At 44.9% G+C, this 25,911-nt stretch overlaps 1 protein-coding gene across 1 annotated transcript in view; it reads left to right on the top strand.

The window, feature by feature from the left end:
• The window catches only part of MYO3A (myosin IIIA), a 1,386,887-nt gene that overhangs the window by 1,009,217 nt on the left and 351,759 nt on the right, over window positions 1-25,911 (top strand). Inside the window, exon 33 of the mRNA XM_086939966.1 lies at window positions 25,070-25,217. Within this exon, the coding sequence (XP_086796092.1) occupies window positions 25,070-25,217 (148 nt within the window). The remainder of the gene's footprint in view (window positions 1-25,069; window positions 25,218-25,911) is intronic.

Here is a 25,911-nt window from a genome sequence, read left to right as displayed (position 1 = left end):
CCTCACACCCCCTCACCCTCACAGCCCCTCACTCTCACACCCCCTCACACCCCCTCACCCCCCCTCACACCCCCTCACCCCCCTCACCCTCACATCACCTCACCCTCACATCTCCTCACCCTCACATCCCCTCACCCTTCCTCACACCCTCATCCTCACATCCCCTCACCCTCACACACACCCTCACTCACCCTCTCACCCACCCTCTCACCCTCACCCACCCTCTCACACACCCTTTCACCCTCACACACCCTCTCACCCTCACACTCCTTCTCACCCACCCTCACCCTAACTCACCCTCTCACCCTCACACACCCTCACCCCCCTCAGCCTCACACCAACACCCTCACACATCCCTTCACACCCCTCACTCTCAAACCCCCTCATCCTCACACACCCTCACCCTCACACACCCTCACTCACCCTCTCACCCTCACACACCCTCACTCACCCTCTAACCCTCACTCACCCTCTAACCCTCAAACCCCCTCACCCTCACACACCCTCACCCTCACACCTCCTCACCCTCACACCCCCACACCCACACCCTCACACACCCTCTCACCGTCACACACTCTCTCACCCTCACACCCCCACACCCCCTCACCCTCACACCCCCTCACCCTCACACCCTCACCCTCACACCCCCTCACACCCTCAACCTCATACACCCCCTCACACACCCTCTCACCATCTCATACCCTCACCCTCACACACTCACACCCTCACACCCCTGCACATTCATACCCCCTCACCCTTACACCCCCTCACACACCCTCACCCCATCACCCTCCCTCACCCCCTCACTCTCACACCCTCTCACCCTCACCCTCACACCCCCTCACCCTCACAACCCCACACACTCCCCCTCACACACCCCCTCACCCCCTCACCCTCACACCCCCTCACACTCACACCCCACACCCTTGCACCCTTCACCCTCACACCCCTCACACACCCCTCACCCTCACACACCCTCTCACCCTCACACCCCCTCACCCTCACAGCCCCTCACTCTCACACCCCCTCACACCCCCTCACCCCCCCTCACACCCCCTCACCCCCCTCACCCTCACATCACCTCACCCTCACATCTCCTCACCCTCACATCCCCTCACCCTTCCTCACACCCTCATCCTCACATCCCCTCACCCTCACACACACCCTCACTCACCCTCTCACCCACCCTCTCACCCTCACCCACCCTCTCACACACCCTTTCACCCTCACACACCCTCTCACCCTCACACTCCTTCTCACCCACCCTCACCCTAACTCACCCTCTCACCCTCACACACCCTCACCCCCCTCAGCCTCACACCAACACCCTCACACATCCCTTCACACCCCTCACTCTCAAACCCCCTCATCCTCACACACCCTCACCCTCACACACCCTCACTCACCCTCTCACCCTCACACACCCTCACTCACCCTCTAACCCTCACTCACCCTCTAACCCTCAAACCCCCTCACCCTCACACACCCTCACCCTCACACCTCCTCACCCTCACACCCCCACACCCACACCCTCACACACCCTCTCACCGTCACACACTCTCTCACCCTCACACCCCCACACCCCCTCACCCTCACACCCCCTCACCCTCACACCCTCACCCTCACACCCCCTCACACCCTCAACCTCATACACCCCCTCACACACCCTCTCACCATCTCATACCCTCACCCTCACACACTCACACCCTCACACCCCTGCACATTCATACCCCCTCACCCTTACACCCCCTCACACACCCTCACCCCATCACCCTCCCTCACCCCCTCACTCTCACACCCTCTCACCCTCACCCTCACACCCCCTCACCCTCACAACCCCACACACTCCCCCTCACACACCCCCTCACCCCCTCACCCTCACACCCCCTCACACTCACACCCCACACCCTTGCACCCTTCACCCTCACACCCCTCACACACCCCTCACCCTCACACCCTCACCCTCACTACCCCTCACTCTCAGACCCCCTCACTGTCACACCCCCTCACCCACACCCCCTCACACTCCCTCACCCTCACACACCCTCACCCTCACACACCCTCACCATCACACACCATCACCCTCACATCCTCACACAACCTCAAAAACCCTCACCCTCACCCCCCCTTCACCCTCACACCCCCTCACCCACCCTCACCCTAACACTCCCTCACCCTCACACACCCTCACTCACCCTCACCCCCTTCACCAACTCACCCTCTCACCCCCTCACTCACCCTCACACCCCCTCACCCTCACACCCCTCACCCTCACACACCCTCCCCCCCAACACACCCTCACAGCCCCTCACCCCCTCACAGCCCCTCACACCCCCTTACCCCCTCACCCTCACACCCCCTCACCCTCACACACCCCCGCTCACACTCCCTCGCACCCCTCATCCTCACACCCTCTCACCCTTACACACCCTCATCCTCACACACCCTCATCCTCACACACCCTCATCCTCATACACCCTCACACCCCCCTCACCCTCACTCACCCTCACCCTCACACACACTCACACACCCTCACCAGCATAGCATAACAAAACATAGCATAGCATAACAAAACACAGCATAGCATAGCATAACAAAAAAGCATAGAATAGCAAAACAGCATAGCATAACAAAACAAAGCATAGGATAGGATAGCAATACAAAAAATGCATAGGATAGCAAAACATAGCATAGCATAACAAAACAAAGCATAGGATAGGATAGCAAAACAAAACATAGCATAACAAAACAAAACATAGCATAGCAAAACACAACACAACACAACAAAACATAGCATAGCATAACAAAACATAGCATAACAAAACAAAGCATAGCATAACAACAAAGCATAGCAAAACATAGCATAGTGTAACAAAACAGCATAACAAAACAAAGCATAGCATAGCAAAACACAACAAAACATAGAATAGCATAGCAAAACACAACATAGCATAGCATAACAAAACAAAGCTTAGCATAGCATAATAAAACATAGCATAACAAAGCATAGCATAGCACAACAAAATATAGCATTACAAAACATAGCATAGCAAAACAAAGTATAGCATAATAAAACACAACAAAACATAGCATAGCATAACAAAACATAGCATCACAAAATACTAAAAAGCATAGCATAGCATAACAAAACAGCATAGCATAACAAAGCATAGCATAGCAAAACACAACAACACATAGCATAGAATAGCATAGCATAACAAAACATAGCATAGCATAACAAAGCATAGCATAGCAAAACACAACAAAACATAGCATAGCATAACAAAACACAACAAAACATAGCATAGCCTAGCAAAACAAAGCATAGGATAGCATAACTAAACATAGCATAGCATACCAGAACAAAGCATAGGATAGCAAAACAAAACATAACAGAACATAGCATAACAAAACACAACAACACATAGCATAATAAAACATAGCAAAACACAACAAAACATAGCATAGCTTAACAAAACACAACAAAACATAGCATAGCAAAACAAAACATATAATAGCATAACAAAACATAGTATGCCAAACACAACAAAACATAGCATAGCAAAACAAAACATAGCATAGCATAATAAAACATAGCATAACAAAGCATAGCATAGCAAAACATAGCATAGAATAACAAAACATAGCATAGCATAGCATAACAAAACACAGCATAGCATAGCATAACAAATCAAAGCATAGGATAGCAAAACATAGCATAGCAGAACAGAACAAAACATAGGATAGCAAAACAAAACATAGCATAGCATACAGCATCAATCCTCACCACCACAGCATCACTCGGGGGCACCACAACATCACTATGCGCTACCACAGCATCACTCGTTCGCCATCATATCACTCAGCGCCACCACAGCATCAATCTGTGCAACCATTCAACAACACCTGGTTCAAATATGTTCTCTCAATGTTTCAAGCTTTATTACAAATGTAACAAAAAGATTTTAATATTTCACTTCTGTTCTTGGATTTTGGTCACAATAAAATACACTGAAAATAATCTTCCCAAAAGTTATTTACAAATGTTTAAGCTTTGCCATTATAAATTACAATAACTTTTATTTAAATATTAATTATTTAAATAAATTAAAAGCCATTGTTATTTGTAATATCAATATATGTAAGTCACGTAAATACAACACAGATTGCATTACAAATGGTATAGGTGTCACATTTGTGAAAGTTATAACTATTGGCATTGTAAATGACAAAGCTATTAATTTCACTATTTTCAAAAACAAAAAATGAATAAAAAATGTGTCATTTGCAATACCAATAGCTCAAACTTTCCTAAACACCCAAAGGCAGTGCAAGACGTGCACTCGCTGAGCTTCTTTGCATCTTTTGTAGGACTACAACAATGGGCTTTTGTAGCAATTTGCTTGGCGCATGCCCCGTGAAAAAAACACCCCTCTAGCAATACATAGATGCTTTAGCATGAGGTATTACAGAATGGAGCACACGGTGCCTTATGTAACACCAACGTAGATAGAACCTTTGGAAGTGTCCTAATTCAGCTCGCGAGGCACAATTGGGCTGCACGTGCAGGTTACGGACCATTTGTAATCTAGCCACAGGTGTTACATATACCCTACTAAATAGCACAGATTTTTTATTAACCCCCGGAGGATGAAGGGATCTGTGTCTCTGACAGGATTCAGACCTGTGACCTACATTTGCACACTGATTTCAGTAGTCAACACTCACGGAACTATGCTGTCTTATATAACATTGTTGAAAGAAGAAAACACAAATTATCAACGACTTTTCAGTTGCAAAGTTTATTAGCAGGAAGGTCCACTCCTTGATTAGAGGTGTATTTTTATTAGGAGAAAAGCGTGACAAAAACAAAATGGCGTAGTGTGAAACCCCACTTTGCAGTCAAGCAGCAGAGCAATCATTGGCAAACAGCAGGATCCTAAGAGCTATTGTGGAAGGCAGCCGCAGCACTATTGTTTGAGTAATTTTTCCCCAAAGGCAGCACAAAAGGTTAAAAAAAAAACTAGGCCATCAATATAGAAAAAAAAATCTTCTCATTTCTTGGCTTCTCTGTGAGGACATGCTGCTGTAATGTTAATGTTAATGTTAATGGTGCTTGTAAAGCACTAACAATCATCCTGAGTTAGGATATCACGGCGCTATAGTGGCAGTAGTGAATGTCAATGATAGGCAGATAATAGAATCCATGTTTAAATCAGGCTTGAGTAAGAGAAATGTTTTTAATTGCTTCCTGAAGGACAGGTAGCAATCCGTCAGTCTAAGATTCACGGGCAACTCATTCCAACTGGTCGCTCCCAGGTGAGAGAAGGCCCGTCCGCCCATCCTTGTTGTTTTCACACGGGTAGTTCTTGCTCTTGCTGTTGTTTGGGAGCGCAAATTCCTGGATGGCGCATAGAATTTAATTTTGTTTTTTAAAATACATGGGCCTGTATTGTGCAATGCTCTATGTGTTATGTACAGTAGTTTAAAAGTGGCTCTTTGCCTCATTGGCAACCAGTGGAGCTCTCTTATGCAACTCTTGGCTGGATCGTATTTTCTTTTAATGCAGATTGCTTTTGCCGCAGCATTCTGCACGACCTGTAATTTAGAAAAAAGATAATCAGCCATTCCCACAAACAGAGAATTTCCATAGTCCAGCCTGCTCATCAGTAGGGACTAGATCAGGAACTTTTTACACTCAGTAGGAATCCATGGAAAGAATCGTCTGAGCATTTTCAATAATGCAAAGCCTTTACCACAGATTGTTGATACATGGATTTTCATGCTCAGAATGTTGTCCAGTGTCACACCTAAATTCTTTGCCGTTATTGTCGGGCTGGGGGCGGTGCCCAAGGTTATAGGCCACCAACTGCTGTCTCATACCTGTGTATGTCTGCCGAACACGAACAATAATATTTCTCACTTGTCTGCATTTAACTTAAATTATCACAAAAACAGATGCAGATATAGACTCCAATCAGTACTATATTGACTCTTGTTTTCAGTACCCAGCCGGGCCTGAAATTTTATTTCAAATATAAACAAGTTTAAAAGACCATCAGAGGGGTCTAATGCAAAAGTTGGTAGGGTACAAGCCTGTACCTATCCAAAAGTACACTCAGAAAGAATTAAGGGGTAGGGAAGAAAGCAAGGAAAAGAGGGTAAAGAATATCAGGCAAAAAGAACATGGGAGCCAATTGTCCCTTGCATCAATAGCATATTCGCACAGCAAGTTCAGACAACCAATTCATGTAACAGTTTCAACGCGATGGGAAAGTTACAGAATTTGGAAAAGTGTTGACGACGTTTCGATCCCCGGCTCCTAGTGAACTGGGATCATCATCAGGACATAAACAATGTTTTGCCTGTATGTGCTTTTTTTAAAAACCTGTTGAAAATAACAAGGATGGGAGAAAAAAGGAAGAAGGGGAGAAATACGTTTAAATATGGCACTAATTTCAATTGTTCTATACAGGTACATTGCACAGTATTCATTTATATCATGCCATTGTGATGTTGACTTCAATCAAAAGTCTTCCAGTGTTCCAATCTCATGCTATACGGAATGGTGAGAACAGTTTAAACTGAAACCGAGTCGGTTTATGGCACCGTGAGCTTTTAGGCGCTAACGTGGTTGTGGCTACTGGTGTCGCTCTCGAGGGAGGCGCCGTGGTGATGACTCATGTGAGATTCAAGTTTTTGGGGGCATGCCGCCCGGTGCGCTTAAAAACCGATTCCGGACACTTAAAGCTGTGGTCAAGTTATCGTAATTAAACCTATGAGTGTCGATTTGGTGACTGCGACGTAACCATGCGTTGCGTGGGCGTGACGGGATTCTCTATGTGCCTAATGAAATTACAGTAATAATAGGTGAATTGCACACCTCTTCGAACGATCTTCACGATTCTCCTGTGACTCTAGGAGAGATTGTAGGGTGGAGGGCTGATGCCTAGAGGAGAGGGAATCAAATGAGTATCAAGTGCTCATATCATGCGCTCGTGAAATGTGACGGGGGAACAGGACGTTACCTCAATGTCCTGTTACGATAGGTTTAGCATTGTGGCCATTAGTTCATATCCGGCATCTGGAAATACCCCACTAGGAAGGGCCAGTATACTTTGTCCAGACCGCTTTTTAATTTGCGCGTTGAGTTTAAGGTCTGAAAGTAAACATGGATGAATCAGAATTAAGCGGGAAGGCACTCAGGGCTCGTGGCAGGGAGAGAGAGGGGCCGGGAACCCTTACCTTAACACAGAGTCAGTGCTCCTTCACTCGCGATCCGAGCGAAGAACGGGCGGTGTGCTCAATGGCAGTCCGCCGGCTTCCCGATAATGCGGAAGTGAGCGCAATCAACAGGACGCGTGAATTAATAGACATCGATGAGGGAGTGGGAGTGTCAAGGGGTGGGGAGAGTGTCCCAGTGGTGGCCATCTTAGAGTGGTGTCATTTAGGTAAGCCGGGTGATCGTGCTCTTTCCCATGCAATTCCTTAGTACACCCTAATTTACTTGATAGAACACTAGTACTTGGAAAACATTACATGGCGTTTTTCATCAACCAAGTTCAGTTGCTGTCCGTATTGATATTGGAGTTCGAAGCAATATAATTCTGGGTCTGGCAGATCCTTGTTTTCACCTTCTGTGAAGTTTGACCCACATACATTTTCAAACATGGACATTGAATGTTTGAAAATGTATGTGGGTCAAACTTCACAGAAGGTGAAAACAAGGATCTGCCAGCACAAGAGCCGCATTCGCTGCCAGACCCAGAATGCCCCGCTTGTGGAACATTTCATCAGTGCCAAGCACACAGAAAATGACTTAAAGTGGACTGTGCTGAAGGCTTTAAAGTTACCACCTAGAGGAGGATGCATGGCTCAACTTCTAAATAAGGAGGAACTAAAATGCATTATATTGCTGGACACAATACAGAATGTTCTCAATCGGACTGAGGACTGGGCTGGATTGTTGTGAAATGTCAGATGCTGACCTAAGAGACTGCTTACAATGACCAAATTGGGTCAAGTCTGTCTGTTTTTCAGATATATAGGTTGTTTCAACATCATGTCTGCCACTGCCCGTCTTCGAACTCCAATATCAATACGGACAGAAACTAAACTTGGTTGATGAAAAACGCCATGTAATGTTTTCCAAGTACTAGTGTTCTGTCAAGTAAATTAGGGTGTACTAAGGAATTGCATGGGAAAGAGCACGATCACCCAGCTTACCTAAATGACACCACTCTAAGATGGCCACCACTGGGACACTCTCCCCACCCCTTGCCACTCCCACTCCCTCATTGATGTCTATTAATTCACGCGTCCTGTTGATTGCGCTCACTTCTGCATTATCGGGAAGCCGGCGGACTGCCATTGAGCACACCGCCCGTTCTTCGCTCGGATTGCGAGTGAAGGAGCACTGACTCTGTGTTAAGGTAAGGGTTCCCGGCCCCTCTCTCTCCCTGCCACGAGCCCTGAGTGCCTTCCCGCTTAATTCTGATTCATCCATGTTTACTTTCAGACCTTAAACTCAACGCGCAAATTAAAAAGCGGTCTGGACAAAGTATACTGGCCCTTCCTAGCGGGGTATTTCCAGATGCCGGATATGAACTAATGGCCACAATGCTAAACCTATCGTAACAGGACATTGAGGTAACGTCCTGTTCCCCCCGTCACATTTCACGAGCGCATGATATGAGCACTTGATACTCATTTGATTCCCTCTCCTCTAGGCATCAGCCCTCCACCCTACAATCTCTCCTAGAGTCACAGGAGAATCGTGAAGATCGTTCGAAGAGGTGTGCAATTCACCTATTATTACTGTAATTTCATTAGGCACATAGAGAATCCCGTCACGCCCACGCAACGCATGGTTACGTCGCAGTCACCAAATCGACACTCATAGGTTTAATTACGATAACTTGACCACAGCTTTAAGTGTCCGGAATCGGTTTTTAAGCGCACCGGGCGGCATGCCCCCAAAAACTTGAATCTCACATGAGTCATCACCACGGCGCCTCCCTCGAGAGCGACACCAGTAGCCACAACCACGTTAGCGCCTCAAAGCTCACGGTGCCATAAACCGACTCGGTTTCAGTTTAAACTGTTCTCACCATTCCGTATAGCATGAGATTGGAACACTGGAAGACTTTTGATTGAAGTCAACATCACAATGGCATGATATAAATGAATACTGTGCAATGTAGCTGTATAGAACAATTGTAATTAGTGCCATATTTAAACGTATTTCTCCCCTTCTTCCTTTTTTCTCCCATCCTTGTTATTTTCAACAGGTTTTTAAAAAAAGCACATACAGGCAAAACATTGTTTATGTCCTGATGATGATCCCAGTTCACTAGGAGCCGGGGAACGAAACGTCGTCGACACTTTTCCAAATTCTGTAACTTTCCCATCGCGTTGAAACTGTTACATGAATTGGTTGTCTGAACTTGCTGTGCGAATATGCTATTGATGCAAGGGACAATTGGCTCCCATGTTCTTTTTTCCTGATATTCTTTACCCTCTTTTCCTTGCTTTCTTCCCTACCCCTTAGTTCTTTCTGAGTGTACTTTTGGATAGGTACAGGCTTGTACCCTACCAACTTTTGCATTAGACCCCTCTGATGGTCTTTTAAACTTGTTTATATTTGAAATAAAATTTCAGGCCCGGCTGGGTACTGAAAACAAGAGTCAATATAGTACTGATTGGAGTCTATATCTGCATCTGTTTTTGTGATAATTTAATCCTACGGACCACTGTTGTTCATAATAATTGATTGCCCAAGGTCCTTAGGTACTTATTGGGTCCCCCTTGTTTCTGAAAAATATGCATTTAACTTAAGGCAGTGGCTATGCTTCCAGGTGGCTAATTCGGTGAGGCAATTAAGTAACCTGTCCTTTGGGTCATTTTCCTCATCTAATGTGATCATCAGCTGGGTGTCATCTGCATAAGAACAGATAACGACACCCCATTTTCTTCCTATTTCAGCCAACAAGGAGACAAACACATTTAACAATGTCGGACTCAAAGAGGCCCCTTGCGGGACCCCATACTTGATGTTCCGGGGAGAGGAAAAAAAGTCACCCATCCGTACTGACTGTGTTCTATTTTGCATAAAGGATCGCAGCCACCCTAATGCATTTTCCCAGATACCTTTTGCAGCAAGAATTTCCAATAACCGATTGTGTGGTACGGTATCAAATGCCGTCGAGAGGTCCAATAGTATCAGGGCGACCGTCTTTCCCTGATCTACCTGGGTTCTGATGTTATCTGTCATTGCCAGGAGTGTTGTCTCTGTGCAGTTATTAGCCCGGAGATAGAGATGATTTACTAGACATCTAGAGAGATGTCTAGTAAATCATTGGATTCCAGGAAATTGGATAATTGCCTATTGACTAATTTTTCTAGTACTTTTGACAAATATGGTAACTGTGAAATAGGCCTATAGTTTGCAGGATTATTGATATCAGAGCCTGCTTTTTTTAATAATGGAGTGACTGTGGCAGTTTTCCAGATTTTTGGAAATTCTGCAGAGGTTAGAGGAAGGTTAAATGCTTTTGTTACAACCGGGAAAATTATTGGAGTTAGTTGTGAGAAAATATGATATGGACATGGGTCCAGTGGTGAACCTGATTTTACTTCTAGCATAGCTTTGCCCACCTCCGCTTCTGAGAATAACTGAGTAACAACTTCAAGAACCATTATTCTGAGAAAATAAAACGCTGAAAGAAATCATTCTAGAAGAATATGTGATATATTATTGCGATCAGAGTGCCTAAAACTTTGTAAATAAATGTAATGAGCGCTTGTGAATCTCTTGAATGTGACTAAATGTTCATTGTTTTGAAGCAAATAATGGCACTCTGTTTCTTGCAACTGAGCTTGGGTGGAGGAGGTAGAGGATGCTTAAGATTGATTTTATCAAGTAACATTTTTTAGGTGACTGCGGCCTGTTCAGGTGTAATCTGTTATCAGTTTTGCAGCTTTTGTGCTGTGCTGCTACTCCCATAAGCTCCTGACAGTGTTGGGATAACGTTTTTGGCCAGTTTGGAAGGAACAGAAAGTGAGCCGTTTATTTTGGACCCCAGGGTTGTTATGGGGTCCAATACAACAGCCCGCTCACTGGCCCCTTCAGGCTGGCTTATCCGGCAGTGCCAGACTTCAAAAAGACCAGTCCAGAACTGATTCTCAAAGAGTTCTCAAAAGATGCATGAGACTGATAGCGGATTTTACGCGCTTTCTGGGTCTGGTCCTTGAGCTGTCCCTTATCTCCTATGGTTAGGTCTCCAGAAGAAAAGGGAATCCTGCATGAAGACAAGAATTCCTATTAAAGGTGAACTGAAGTACAGAAAACAAACTCAGACATTTAAGAACAATATGGAATATCTTAAGAAATGTGGGTGCAGCAACTAATAACTCCTAGTACAGGAGCTCAAAAACAGATCCAGAGTGAGTTGGGTATTACTTTTGCAAAGATCTACAGAATATTGGACACTGCTATTTTTTTAGGCCCTAGGAAGAGATCATTTGCACATGGAAGAGCTCAAAGCTAATTAATTCTATCCCTTATTATATTTAGTATCCTGTAAAAATAAAACGCAGAGATATGTAAAACTCAAAACATGCATAATGCTCTTAGTTGACCTCTCGGGTGAGATTCAACGTTTTTCAGAGTTCTTTAATTTTATTTGCAATTTGTAAAGCGCTACAATCACCCCAAGGCATCAAGGCACTAGAGACTAGCCGGCCGGAAGAAGGTTGAAGAGGAAAGTACCCCAGATAGATGCTAGGCCGCGACAAGCCAGGACTTAGGAGCTTTTCTAAACGGTAAAATAAGTGGAATAGACCTAAGGGCGGGAGGAAGGGAGTTTCAAAAGTTTGCTAGCTGCCACCAAGAATGCTCTGTCCCCTCATTTCCTCTTTTTCATTCTTGGTACCACCAGTCACATTTGAAGCGAGATTCGAAGGGGTCTACTGGGGGAGTGCCAGCTGAACATTGTTTTTAATCTTGACAGGTGGGGAAGGTGGAGTGACTTGTGTACCATGCAGAGTGACTTGAAGGCAATACATTTTTCGATAGAGGGCCTGTGTAGGGATTCTAGTACCTTCCTGGTAGATTGTGTACTGGGAATGTCCAGAACAAGACTTGCCAATGCATTCTGCAGCACCTGAAGTTTGTACTGCATACTCCTATTAGCGGCCAGATATAGTGAGTTGCAGTTATCGAGTCTGGACTTTGTGCTGCTCGTTGGATGAGAGGGAAGATTGTTTTAAGCATCCTTATGAGCCAGGTGCACGTAGGGATGGTACAGTTCATTTAAACATTAAAATTAAGTTCTATATCCATCAGAACTCCAAGGTTGTTAGCCTTCTTTCTCAGGACAGGACAGCATCCTAAGGATTGTGGCTAACACCTGCTGTCACACTTTGATGTCCCTGATCCGAATATCATCACTTCTGTTTTCTCCCCATTAAGTTTCAAGAAGTTAACAGACATCCATTCTGCCACTTTCGTCATGCACCGAAAATGTTTTCTGACGTTGAGCATGAGCCTTTGGGGATAGTAACCATGATCTGTGTGTCATCTGCATATGACACTACCTCCAATTCAAATGAGTGAATCACGGATCCTAAAGGTGCCACATATAGATTGAAAAGTGTGGGGCTCAGAGAGTATCCTGCGGTACTCCACAAGGTAATACAAAGGAATCAGAGTGAAAATACTCTAATTACCCCCTTTGAGATCCACCTGTCAGGAATGAGAGCAGGAAGGCTAGTGCTTGATGGAAGATACCAAGACTCTGCAGTCTGTCCTGCAGCAAAATATGTGAGATAGTCTCAAAAATCCTGCTGACAGATCCAAGAGAATCGGCCCCACCCCATGTCCTTAATCCACGGTGTGCCTGATGTAATCAGTGACAAATATGTAGCCTAAATCCAAACTGTAAATGTAAAGTAAATGTATAGGCATTTATATAGCGCACTACTTACCCGGAGGGTCCCAAGGCGCTTCGACCGCTGCGAAACCCTTCCTGGCTTCCCTGAGAGATGATCCCTTAATGGGTATCTCCAGGGTGAGACCAGGCATCCCCGGCGGTCTGGTGGGGCCGTTAGTGAAGATGAGGCAAGCTAATGCCCAGAGTTGCCGAGTGTGATCGCTGATCAGAGTGGGCACCGAGGCGAGAGAATTATCGAGTCCGCTGACCCTGGTCCAGAAACCTGCCGCGCCGGGATTCGAACCCTGGTCCCGGGCCGTCCTCTGCTCTCGGGTCTGCCGCCTCTAACCAGTGAGCCACACTACTTCACTAGTGTGGCTGAGAATCATTAAGCCATGATTGTTGTTCTGCAGTTTCCATCAGCTGCTTATTGAGATGCAGCTCCAAGATTTTTGCAGGAACTGGAAGCAAGGATATGGGATTATAATTCTTAAAGTCCCCTGTATCTAGGTTAGGTTTCTTTAGGAGCTGGCATGTTTCCAACTATGCGGATAAATTCCGGGTAGAATCACATCATTTGAGTTTACAGAGGGGCTAGGCTATGGTGTTTGCTGCCATATGGAGAACTGCTGGTGGACAAGCCTCAATGAGTAATCCTGCATGCTTTCTCAGGAGATATTGTGTAACAAGTAGGGGCGAGAGATCAGAGAATTTTGAGAGACCTCTGTTCTTGATACCGGGATCCAAAGACACCTCATCGGTAAGCCTTCTGGATACCGGTGTTTTAGTGGACAATCTGGAGTTCGTATCAAAGCCTTTGTTAATATCCATGATATTAGATTGAAGGAAAGTGGCCAGTTGGTCGTAGAACACTTGTGAGTTCTTTGGTTCTGCTGTGAGTTGAGAGGTTTGGAGCTGTTGTACTAGCTTAAATAACTCTTTAGTGGAAGATGAGTTTTCAATTTTATATGTACAGTATTTGGATTTTTCTTCTGACAGTACAAGTTTGTATTCCTTAATACTTGATTTATATCGTATTCTTTCATGCTCCTCAAGAATGATTTTTCTCCAGGCTCACTCAGAACGACTGCAGGCTTGTTTTAACAGTCTGAGTCTGTCATTATACCAGGGGGCTGAAGGTCGACATTTTTTACGGGCAGGTAGCTTCAAAGGGGCCAGTATATTGAGGGCCCCAAAGACTGGAGGGACTTGTTGGGTTTCCACTAGCCCCACAAAGTTTGGTGATAACTACTAGCACACAATGAACTAGCCATAACTATGGTTTGGGTGTTAATTCTTTAGCCTAAATTCACACAGAAAGGTTACTGCTAGAAAGCAGCACCTTTCACAGCTTTCCAGAAGTACTCCACAATGATTAGTTGAATGCAAAATCAATTATGTGCTGTATATCACAAACGTTTTAAAAAAATCTCCAGTTGCAAGGGCATGTTGGCCCCCTCACCTTACCTTGCACATTTCACTCTTTGCTGGGCAGTGGAGCTGGCTGTCCTGATCTTCCCGCCTGCCAGCTCCGTTCTTCTTGGGTGAAGCGACCAATTGACAATGTTATTGGTGCCCTGAGGATCCTCCACGACAAGGGAATGCCTCACAGGCTCAGTAAGAGTGGTGCAAGAGAGATTACTTATTCAGTCCTGCAAGTTTCAGGGGTCCCCACACATTTTCGCACCTCTACTGTAGGGCAAATTTAAAAAGCACAGCTATAGCCATGGGGCAATTTTAAAAAGCACACTTATCACATGGTCCCACTTGCATGCCCACACAAATGGGCTCCCAAGGTCGGCAATGAACAGTGACAGTAATATTTTCTTGTGTGCTTTAGGTGGCCCCGGCTCCAGGGTTCAGGGTATATTTGGCAAATGTTAGAATGCTCTGCATGAGCAGCTCATATATTCCCTAACATCTTGTGTTGCTACTCTGTTTTTTTTTTTTAGCTGAATGGTACTGTTGTGTTCTAGTTGTCTGCTCCAGTGACAGTTTTAAAGGGCTTCTTGACCCCTAGACTTTTATGGTAGTTATGAAGAGGATTTTGGCAACTTTCCAGAGCCTCTATCGCTTCCTTAGAAACCGCTTGGCTGAGGGAGCCCGATTCTGCCCTCCTGTCTAGCCCTTGTGCCTTCCTGACCTGGGTTCCACCACAACATGCCAATTTCATTGACTGTACTCCCCAGCCATCCAGGCCTACTCCCTCTTGCAGGACCATGTGTGTCCAGCAAGTGTCTGCAATTTCCACACCGTGGGTACCCACTGCAGGATTAGTCCAGACTAGCAACTCCCTCCTCTACTGAGCCTGGGAGCGAGGCAAGGAATCAATGTTATTAGCCCTGTAGGGAGATACACAATTCAAGCCAGGAGTCTCCAGACTTCTTAGAGGGTGCTTCAGCCCAAGCATGTCTTTCTTCCATTGTTACAGCCTCTTTCTCATCTATTCAAGTCTGTGCTGGACCCCAAACATGGAGCTGGGGCGTCATTCAATTAGTGGGGCAGCAATCCAACTTTAGTACCATATCATCTCTCTAGCACTTAGTGTCACTAACCAAGACCAGTCAATTGCCTATCTACTAGTGTTATGTCTTCTGGGAGGACTCAAAGATTGCTGTTCTCTCCAAACTGTGGCACATCACTCTGTGAGTCACACTATGTCAAATATGGCATACTGCCACCTCCTCCCACTCGAAGAACTGCAAGGGACATACTGCTGAGAAGCTGAGACAGAGGTTTGAACCTTCCTTTTGTTGAGCCTTAGAAGTATACCATATCTAGCTTACCCATTGAGTATACAGTAATAGCTTTAAAAACTCAAACCCCTTCCCCTTAATTCAGCAGGTGAATCATATACTCCCTAAAATGGGTTTTGGTGTTCAGGGGCTTTTGACCTGCCAGTGGTGTTCAAGAGCAAATAACTCTCCTCGTGAGACAGCTCCAACTACACATCTCATTGAGTGCTGGCTCAGAGAAATATGCCAAAGCATTAAGTACAAAAAAGAAATTAAATACGTCAGATTTAACCTCACATTTATATTCAAGAAACATTATGTTATATACAAGACAGCAACTCTGACCTTTGTATCACCTTCCAATCTGAAATCACAGTAAAAAAGAAAGATTTACACAGATAGTGTATATTAATGCATCACACCTTGCTCTTTGTCCAAAATGGGGTGGTGCAATCCCTTATAATCTCAACTGAAAGCATACTAGTTTGTCTCGTCCAGAGATACCTATACAGAGGTCCTCGCCTGAGCCATATAAGTCTTCCTCTCTCAACCTACACATCTGTACACTTGTGCACATGTTATCATAGAACCTTACTCAAAGCCACATACCCCTCCTGCACAGCAGTTAACGTTCTATTAAAGGAAGGAACCCGGAGGTTACAGCTCATAACATAGAGCATTACACTGGGTGAGACTCTATTACGAGGTCCCAGGCCTCTACAGAGGACCACAAATCAATGATGCAAAAATCAAAAAAGCTGGGGTGTTTCACAAACAGGCTTAGTTTTGAGCATTCACAAACGTAGAATGCAAACCATGCTTTTATCCTCCTTTTTACTTTGTGTAGGATTTATTCCTGCTTAATACTACATGACCATGGAGCAGTATTTCACTGCAATATGTTTGCAATGCCTGCATGGTCACATATTGGGAATGCCTTACAAGGGCCGTACAACAGAAACTACCCTGGGGCGCAATAGGTTTGTGTGCCTGCATTGTCCGCCCCAGGGCACTTTGGTATTACAGAAGGGGCTGTAGTCGCTGACTGCACCTGCTTGCAATTGGATCTGTAATCGCTCCTCAAAGTGCGGGCAGGTTGCCGCCTGCACAGTGAACCATGCAGCAGCTTTAAAGCAGCCAATCTGTAAATCACTTGAAAGCGATGCCCAACAGGGCAGCACAAGTTTGGGGCTGCCCCAAGGGCAGCGCATTCTTTATAATAACGTGAACTTTACATGGTTGCGCAGGGCACTCGTATTTAAATGTGCATCATGGTGCAAACAGAAAAAGTGCAGCCTATGTGTAATAAGTTACAACAAGAATAGGGCAACCCACTATTCCCCCAGGTACTGGGTATCATCAATAACAATTATACAATGTTCCTTGAGGATTCATTCATATGATCTATTCAATATTCGTCACATATGTGAACAAATTATTCTCAAATCAGGGAAATTTCCAAGAAATATATATATTATCACTTTTTATATATTTTTAGTTTGAATTTAATCACAATATTAGTACAATAATCTCTTAAAACCATGAAAATACATTCATTCTTTTTCATGTACGGCAATAATTACACTAATACATCAGTTGTGAAACTAATAGTAGTGTTGAAACACCCTTTTGTTAGACACTCAGTATGGATTGTACATCACTTGAGCCATACATTGTGAATAATTATGCATTTGCATTCATTTCTTTGTTCATGAAACCACCTAATATATAACAAAAAGGATGTTATTGCGTCAACGTTTCGGTCTCTGAACAGCCACAAAGGTCCACTAGACCATCTTCAGGACGATATGTTGCACCATGAATCTAATAGAATAAAGAAAAACTTAAACAAGACCTTGGAAACAACCCTGAGTTCAAAAAATACCGTCTGCTCATATCTCAGTTGAACAATGATTTTCTAATCCACCATAAATGTGAGCCACTACAAAACATGCACCCAGTGTTGAGCATTGTTAATACTTAAAACAATACTGGAAGCTATAAACACCAAATGTGTTAGCGTAAACCAAAACAGCCAGCTATTATTAACCCGTTCCGTACTGCCGACGGGAGCACTGCCTCCCAAGTGCTGCCGTTGGCCAATGGCCGCCGCAGCCAGCCCACTCTTTAGAACGCCTGCACTGCGGCGGAAAAACCGCCACGGTTAAGGCGTTAAAGTGCCAATAAAGTGCCACTAAGTGTTAAAACATTAAAAAAAATGTACATCTATAACGGAAGAATATTTATTACTCAATAAAAGATTTCTCAGCTGCGACTTAATCTAGAACTATAAAGAAAAAGACCTATCCAGCTCCAAAACTAAAACTAAAGTAATGTACCATAGCTTACCTCATGAACAAGTCTAATTATCACCATCTAGAACCATAACTTTGAAGCACCCCCACAAGTGAGGGAGGGTATGCTCTAAAATGTGAGTAATGAAAGACAGTTTTTCAAGAAGTCTGTGGAACTCTGCAGACCTGCGCTGAGAGGGCATGTGAAGCTTCACTGATAAGCGTCTCCGTCCGTGCGATGCCGGTTCAGGGTGACTTAATAGACAACTCAAACTTTACCCCTCAGTGAAACACATCCCTGTATCTCACAGTTACTCAGATATAATTGTCCATGTTGCTTTTTTGTACGGTGTTTTTCTCCTGACTGCTAAATCCTTTCCAAAATACTTCAGAGTAGATAACATCAGAGGACATCAATTATAATATGAAACAATGAAGTATGCCTCTCTTTGTGTATTTCAATAGAAATAAAATAACTCTTTAAATAAAAAGAATCACAAATCGTCGTCTCAGTCACACTTACATCTCTCTTTCCATTTATAAGTAATGGCTAAGTCAATTATTCGTGCAGATCATGTTTCTACCCCTTATGGTGGCATTCAGACAAATCAACTCCAAACGCTTTTGCCCCCATCAAATTCATTATTTGGCTGTAAATAAACATATATTCCTCATCAACTCAAAGGTGCGAAGAGAAGGTACAGAAGTAGTGAGAATGGATAATCTGTATATGTAATGGTAAATGCCTTAATCTAGGAGCATTAAAGATATTTACTGAAATAAGGGAACCTTGCTAGAAACACACACAATTTATACTAAACTGCACGACTAGAATTGGGACAAGCTATTAGGAACAGGGACCGTGCTGCAATAAAAGAGACAAGGAAACTGTACAAATTGGCAATTTTTCAAGCCAAAAGGAAATGGGACGAAGACCACTGGGCCGAGCTAAAAGAGGCTTCTAGTAATAAGGACTCCAGGACCTTTTGGAAAATTATTAAGTGGGGTAGAGGAGGTGGCCCAGCAAAGCCTGATAATGATGTAGCTGAAGATGCCTGGGTTGACTACTTCAGACCACAATATGCCAAAGTCATGCACCCCGGGGTAGGTGAGGGCATAACGCCAGTCTATGCTATTGACAATTTGTTCTCCCCCAAAGAAGTAGAAATCGCGATTAGTTCCGTGAAATGTGGGAGAGCGCCAGGGCTAGATGGGATACCCCCGGATATCTTCAAGTATGATATGACGAGATGGGTGAGGTATATCTTTTTAGTAGCAAACGCCCTAGCCAAGGGGGGGGTGGTCCCCGACCTTTGGAAAGGTGCAATTATTATTCCCATTCACAAGAAGGGAGATCGCTCACTGCCTGCCAACTATAGGCCCTTAAGCCTAATAGCAACCATGCAAAAAGTAGTGGGGAGAATGGTTGCAAACCAGCTTATGGACTGGGTTGACGACAACAACGCCCTTTCCCCATATCAAGCTGGATTTAGGCGAGCAACCAGCACCATTGACCAGGTCTTCCGCTTTACCATACTGCGGTGGAAGACGGTTTTACTAGGAAGAGGCTGCCTGTATGTCGCGTTTGTCGACCTGCGGGCGGCATTTGATCTAGTCCCCAGGTTTAAGCTATGGTTGGTTTTGCAAAAGCTGGGAATTCCTGTTGATTTGCTCACACTAATTATGCGTCTACATGAATCCAATTTCGCAAGAGTACAGTGGGGTGGGAATGGCGAGTCAACTTCGGACTTCCCCGTGGAAAGGGGTGTCCGACAAGGCTGTTCCATGGCTCCCTTACTCTTCTCATTATTTATTAATGGGATTGTCAAGCGAATGTTGGAAGCAAGCGTAGACGCTCCTTCGTTAGCGGACGTCAGGGTCCCGATCCTAATGTTCGCTGACGATACCCTTATCTTGTCTAAAACCCCTGCAGGGCTGCAACGTGCATTAAATATTTTTGATATTTTTTGCACAGAGCACGGGCTTGAAGTAAACGTGGGGAAAACGAAACTAATGGCCTTTACCCCACGCCGTAGAATCTATCCCAAGGTAACCCTAAATAATTGCAAGTTAGACACTGTTAAGGAGTTCACATATTTAGGGGTACAGATAGCAGAGGGCGCTGGCTGGTCGCATCATTTGGAAAAAGTGGCCATAAAACATCAACAGCTTTCAGGTGCTTTGAGGGGAGAACACCGCAAATCCAAGACAAAACCGATTAAACCCGCACTTATAGTGTACGATGCAAAGGTCTTAGGTGCCACTTTATATGGTGCGGAGTTATGGGCTTGGGACAATCTTGTGGCCCTACAGACATCTGAGAACAAGTTCATCAGAGGGATTACAGGACTTCCACAGAGCACCCCCCTAATACCACTGTTCCTGGAGCTGGGTAGACGCCCAATTACCGATAGAGCGCGATTGCGCCCTGTTCTCTACTGGAGACGTCTTTGGACAACTCCAGAGATCAGACAATATACAGAGGGTTTTCTTTGGATAATTAAGGAAGACATCTTCCTCAAGATGAAATGGCTTAAAAATCTAAGGGCCATGCTAATTAACCTGGGGTTTTCCAATCTTTGGAATAACCCAGTGGAAGAGGAGTTCCCAAGCAAAGAAGCCCTCAAATCACATTATTGGGATTGGGTGGGTGGTAATCTGCTGAAAGACGTTAGGTCTGACTCTATGGCTGGTGGTTTCTTGGAGACAAAAAATGTTCCTATCTTAGAAAATTATTGGGATACTATTACGGTACCAATGGATAGGAAGCTAGTCTTCCAGCTAAGATCCGGATCTATTCCCCTAAAAAAACTAACGGCAGGTTGGCATAGGTCGACTAGTAGGTTATGCCCAGTTTGTGAAAATGCTGAGGAGAGTGTAGGCCACTTTCTATTTGTATGTAAAGCCTACTCATCACCCAGGAGATTATGGCTCACACCTGTATGCAAAAACCTGGGGACACGTGACAGTGCAGTGGCTTTAAGAATTTTGTGTACAACAACTCATGAATCGATAGTCATTGGGGTAGCTAAATACTTGGGATGGGCCTGGGCAATCAGGCGACGATTTCTGGGGGGGATCAGTTAATCAGGTTTTCCTTTTATCTTTATTGTTGTTATGGCAGAGTTTTTGGCTCTATGTAGCAGTGATATAGATCTTAGTCTTGCTCACATCTAGTATAGGTATTCTTAGCTTGTGTTGGCCCTTTTAAGCCCTTTCTTCCAGACCTAGAAGAGGATAGCTGCTTAATATGATGATAGATCCTTTATTCTTGACTCTAACCTGTCTATTGCCTATTGGCTTTGACATACTTGACACATTGGTATGGTTTATGTAGGTATTCTGGCAGAGCTAAGGGGCATTTCATCCCTTTCAGGCCTACAGGCCTGAAGCTAGAGGGACTCCATCTTGATGGAGCTGAGAGGCTTCAAGGGTAAAGGCAATGTTTATAGTTAAGGCTGTTGTGTGCTAGAGGAAAATCCAGTTAGGACTGCTTCTTATCCGAGGAATGTGTTTTTCTCTTGGGCCCAGACGTAACATGCAGAGGCGCACTGCGGTTGCGTGGAAGCCTGGGAGCTGGCACAGGAATTCGGTAGGAGACAGCCCTCTGTTGGAAATTTCCATGAGGGGAGAGGAATCCATATTAGTGAGCTGCAGGAAAGGAGGAGTGTTCATTCCAGCTTGTGTGCAGTTCAGCCTGGAGCTCAGAACAGCTTGGAGCTCAGAACAGCTTGGAGCTCAGAACAGCTGGGAGCTCAGTTCAGCTTGGAGAGAGAGAGAGAATGTCTGCTGGAGCTGCAGAATAGAGTGCAGTTCTTGAATGGAGAAAGAAGGCAGACGATTGCTGAAGATGAGGAGAGAGAGAGCAGTGCAGAGGGCATCAAAGAAGGCTGTCAGCTGGAGCAACTGAACCAGAGGCGTGGTGATGTGGTGAAGGAGGGAGAGACAGAGAGAGCCCTAATCCCACCAGAGGCAGAGAGAGAAATCTTCCTTCTAATAGGTGAGGTAGTCTGAATTAGTTACACTTACACTTACACTTTAATCTTGTTCTTATTCCCTAGGCTATTGTATGTCTAATCTTTTCCCTTTCAGCGGTGTGTTCCTGTTACCCCGCAAATAAATTGTATGTTTAATCCTTTTCTTTCAGCGGTGTGTTAAAGTTACTGCTAGTTATAGAGACCCCATAGTTTTGTATATGTATACTTTATTATTGTTACAATAAATGACCCCATTTTAATTAGTGAATTAGTGTGCATGAGTTTTTTTATGATAAAGCTATCTTAGCTTCTAGCCAGTTGCCGTTGAGCCACTGATGGATCAGAAGGGAGTAGGAGCGCTTAAATCAAGAAATAACTCAATCACATAGTGTGTATATCTTTGTCCCCATACAGTGAGGGTAATCTTCTGTCCTGGTAGGTATTACTGTTTGAACAGATGCTACCCCTGATCAGGTAAGTAATAGTGAGGGAGAGAGGAGACCTGCAACTAAGGGACCAAGTTAGTACACCCTCCCATAATATTATTGTAGTAGCAAATCCTTAGTGAAGAGACATATATCTGAAGGTGTTCATAGGAATGTGGTCGTCGTTGATATACGGCGTTAGTGAGAGCGCTGGGGTGGATGACCAGCGTGGATACCCACAGGATTGTGGCTTGCGTAAGTGAGAGCGTCAGGGGGGATACTGGCGTGTAGGTTTGCCGGATTGCGAACCGTTTGGAAATAAGGGAGAGCACTGGGGCTGCAGACCCACGTGTGTAGATGCACCGGATTGGGTGTCATGTCTGCCCTAGGGTAGATCAGTCTGGGTCTGAGTGGCCGCGAGACTAACTGATGTATGAGTGTGGTGTAGGGTATGGATATCCCTAGTAATCAGTGAGTATTCTTAGTATCCCTATAGATTTAGTGGTGTTTTTAATAATATGAGCTTGTATATTGTGAGTTCCCCATCCTCAGGTAGGTACCCAGGTGCCTGGATAGATGGTCCTGAGGAGGGATGTGATTACGTTCTGGCTGGGTTGGAGGGGCCCCTAGGGGCTGATCCCATCTAATCAGAAAATCCAGCCATAACAATTGTCTAAAAATGTAAAACTACTTTGTCACATGTAAATTTTTTACGCTAATATTGTATGAGCTGCACAGAATGCCTATATGAATTTATATTTGTAATGTTATGTTTTTATTCTGTAATGTTCAATTTTATGCTGTGCTTTTATGAGAAATAATCTCGAATAAAGCTTGTACAACAACTAAACTAGCAGCCTGTCCCGACGTTGTCCGGGAGCAATTAGGCTTCAGGGCCCCCGCCCGCCCCAACATTGTCTGTGGGTCCCCCGGAGCCTTCCTCGATATATTGCAGTATTATACCTGTATGTTTACTTTGTACGCTTTTGTAACCTGCACACGTCACTTTTTCCTCCTATAACTCTATGTGTACTTTCTACGCTTTTGTAACCTGCACACGTAACTTTTTCCTCCTGTAATGCACCGTTTGGCTCACTTTTGTAATGCTCCGTTTGCTTCCTATTGCTACCTGCACATGTCACTTTTTCCTCCTATACCTCTATGTTTACTTTCTACGCTTTTGTAACCTGCACAAGTAACTTTTTCCTCCTGTAATACACCGTTTGGCTCACTTTTGTAATGCTCCGTTTGCTTCCTCTTGCTCACGATGTACGCTTTTGTAACCTGCACACATAACTTTTTCCTCCTGTACGCACTGTTTGGCTCACTTTTGTAATGCTCCGTTTGCTTCCTCTTGCTCACAATTGTCATTTTTGCTTCATTTTTACGCTGCTCACCGCTCCTAACTAAATAAATAAATAACCTACCTCATCCGCCGCTAACTAATGCTCCGTTTGCTTCCTATTGCTACCTGCACACGTCACTTTTTCCTCCTATACCTCTATGTTTACTTTCTACGCTTTTGTAACCTGCACACGTAACTTTTTCCTCCTGTAATGCACCGTTTGGCTCACTTTTATAATCTCCGTTTGCTTCCTCTTGCTCACGATTGTCATTTTTGCCTCATTTTTACGCTGCTCACCGCTCCTAACTAAATAAATAAATAACCTACCTCATCCGCCGCTCATCGCTCCTCCCCGCCTGTCCGCCGCTCCTCACCGCCTGTCCGCCGCTCCTCACCGCCTGTCCGCCGCTCCTCACTGCCTGTCCGCCGCTCCTCACCACCTGTACGCCGCTCCTCCCCGCGCCATGTCCGCCGGTCCTCCTCACGCTCCTGAACGCCGCTCCTCCCCGCGCTCCTCACGTCAGCACACACGTCGCGGCCGGCGCTTCTTCCAAAGGACTACTTTTTTTCGGTAAATTTTTTAAATAACATATATTTATTAAGTTTATATAGCCTATGTCCATCTGCACGCCCTGACGATTACAACGATGTATCGGGTGTGTGGATTGGCGCCGTGGTTCCTGAGTTTATTTTTATTTATTTTAGTGTATCTTATATAGCGCACAGCTAACCCCAACGGGGTGTCCCGGCGCTTGCATTGGGAACCCGTCCTGGCTTTTCCCTGTGAGATAGCCCATACTGGGCATCCCCAAGGTGAAAGCCAGGCATCCCGCCGCGGGGGGCCGTTGTGGAGATTAAGCAAGCTATTGCCCAGAGTTGCAGAGTGTGAACCCATGATTCGAGTAGGCACCGAAGTGAGAATTATCGAGTCCCTGGACACTTGGGCTCAGACCCTGCCGCGTCGGGAATTGAACCCTGGTCCCGGGTCTGAACATAGTTTCCGGGTATGCCTCCTCTAACCATTGGTCCACACCTCAAAGGCTCAAAGTTCTTCCTTTATAATAGTAGTATAGATAAGTAATTATCTTTAGAATGACAGAACTTTTGCCTATGGTTTAAATAAAAGTGTTTGTTAATCTGCATGCTTTTTTCCAGTTGCAATGTTTATTTCTGTATTTTATAGGAAACAACTCACTTAATGATTAATTGCTGTGGGATTTGTCAAATCACAGCTGTAAAAGTTTAAAACAATTTAAAAGTCCCATTAAGTACTGAATATCGCCACCACAGTTATTGCTTTAAATTTACAGAAGGCATATGTATACATGGGAGTATTTCATGATTGTACATTTATTTTTCAGATTTCTAAATTATCAGATGAATATATTATTCTGCAGGAGAAACTTAATGAGATGATCATTTCTAATCGACTAACACCTGGAAAGAATGGCGTGTTCTCCAAAGAAAAACTTGCAAACGGACACGTTCCTCCTCATAATTACAATTCAGGTAAAATTCAACAGTTATAAATTTTACCTCTCAATTTCGAATTTAACTCACATCCCCTCCCATTCCCATCAGTGGCGTAACAAAACTTGTGGGGGCCCCCCTGCAAAGTGCATGGAGGGGGCCCCATGCTCCCGGACCCAGTCAGGAGCTCTCAGTCCCACCCGTGTACAATGCCAGCGGGGCGCCCTGGAGCTCGGGACCCAGCACTGCAGGGGCCATTGTTACACCAGAGCGAATCTGCAGCCTCACAACAATAACTGAACTCCATCTGTAAACCAAGGATGAGCTCCATCTCGCTCTTTGCAGTGGCATCCGGTCCCAAACTGACAACTGGCCTTCAGTCTCACACCAAGGACTAGTGTCCAAATGCAGTCAAAGTTGTCGCTCCAACCTCAGACCAATGACTGGGCTCCAATGTCACAAGTCAAGCTAGTTGCAATTTACTGTGAGGACAAAGATCCTACCTCACACCTTGGTTCTGGTAAAGAGCTTTGGGCATTTAAATGATTAGGGGTACAGACAAATTCTGCATGGCTTTCTACCCAAACCTCTTTTGATCTGTACCTCTCTGGTGCTCCTTTTTTGAGATGTGATTCCTTTTCTGTGTTCCACCAGCTCTCCCTCCCTAGTTGTCGCATGCGCCAACTTAACCACTTACGCTTTTCTCTTAGTGTTTAAATGACAACACAGCCCC

This window comes from Lissotriton vulgaris, chromosome 10, assembly GCF_964263255.1.
Source record: "Lissotriton vulgaris chromosome 10, aLisVul1.2, whole genome shotgun sequence".
Taxonomy (NCBI): domain Eukaryota; kingdom Metazoa; phylum Chordata; class Amphibia; order Caudata; family Salamandridae; genus Lissotriton; species Lissotriton vulgaris.
This window is presented reverse-complemented; position numbering and strand designations above follow the sequence as displayed.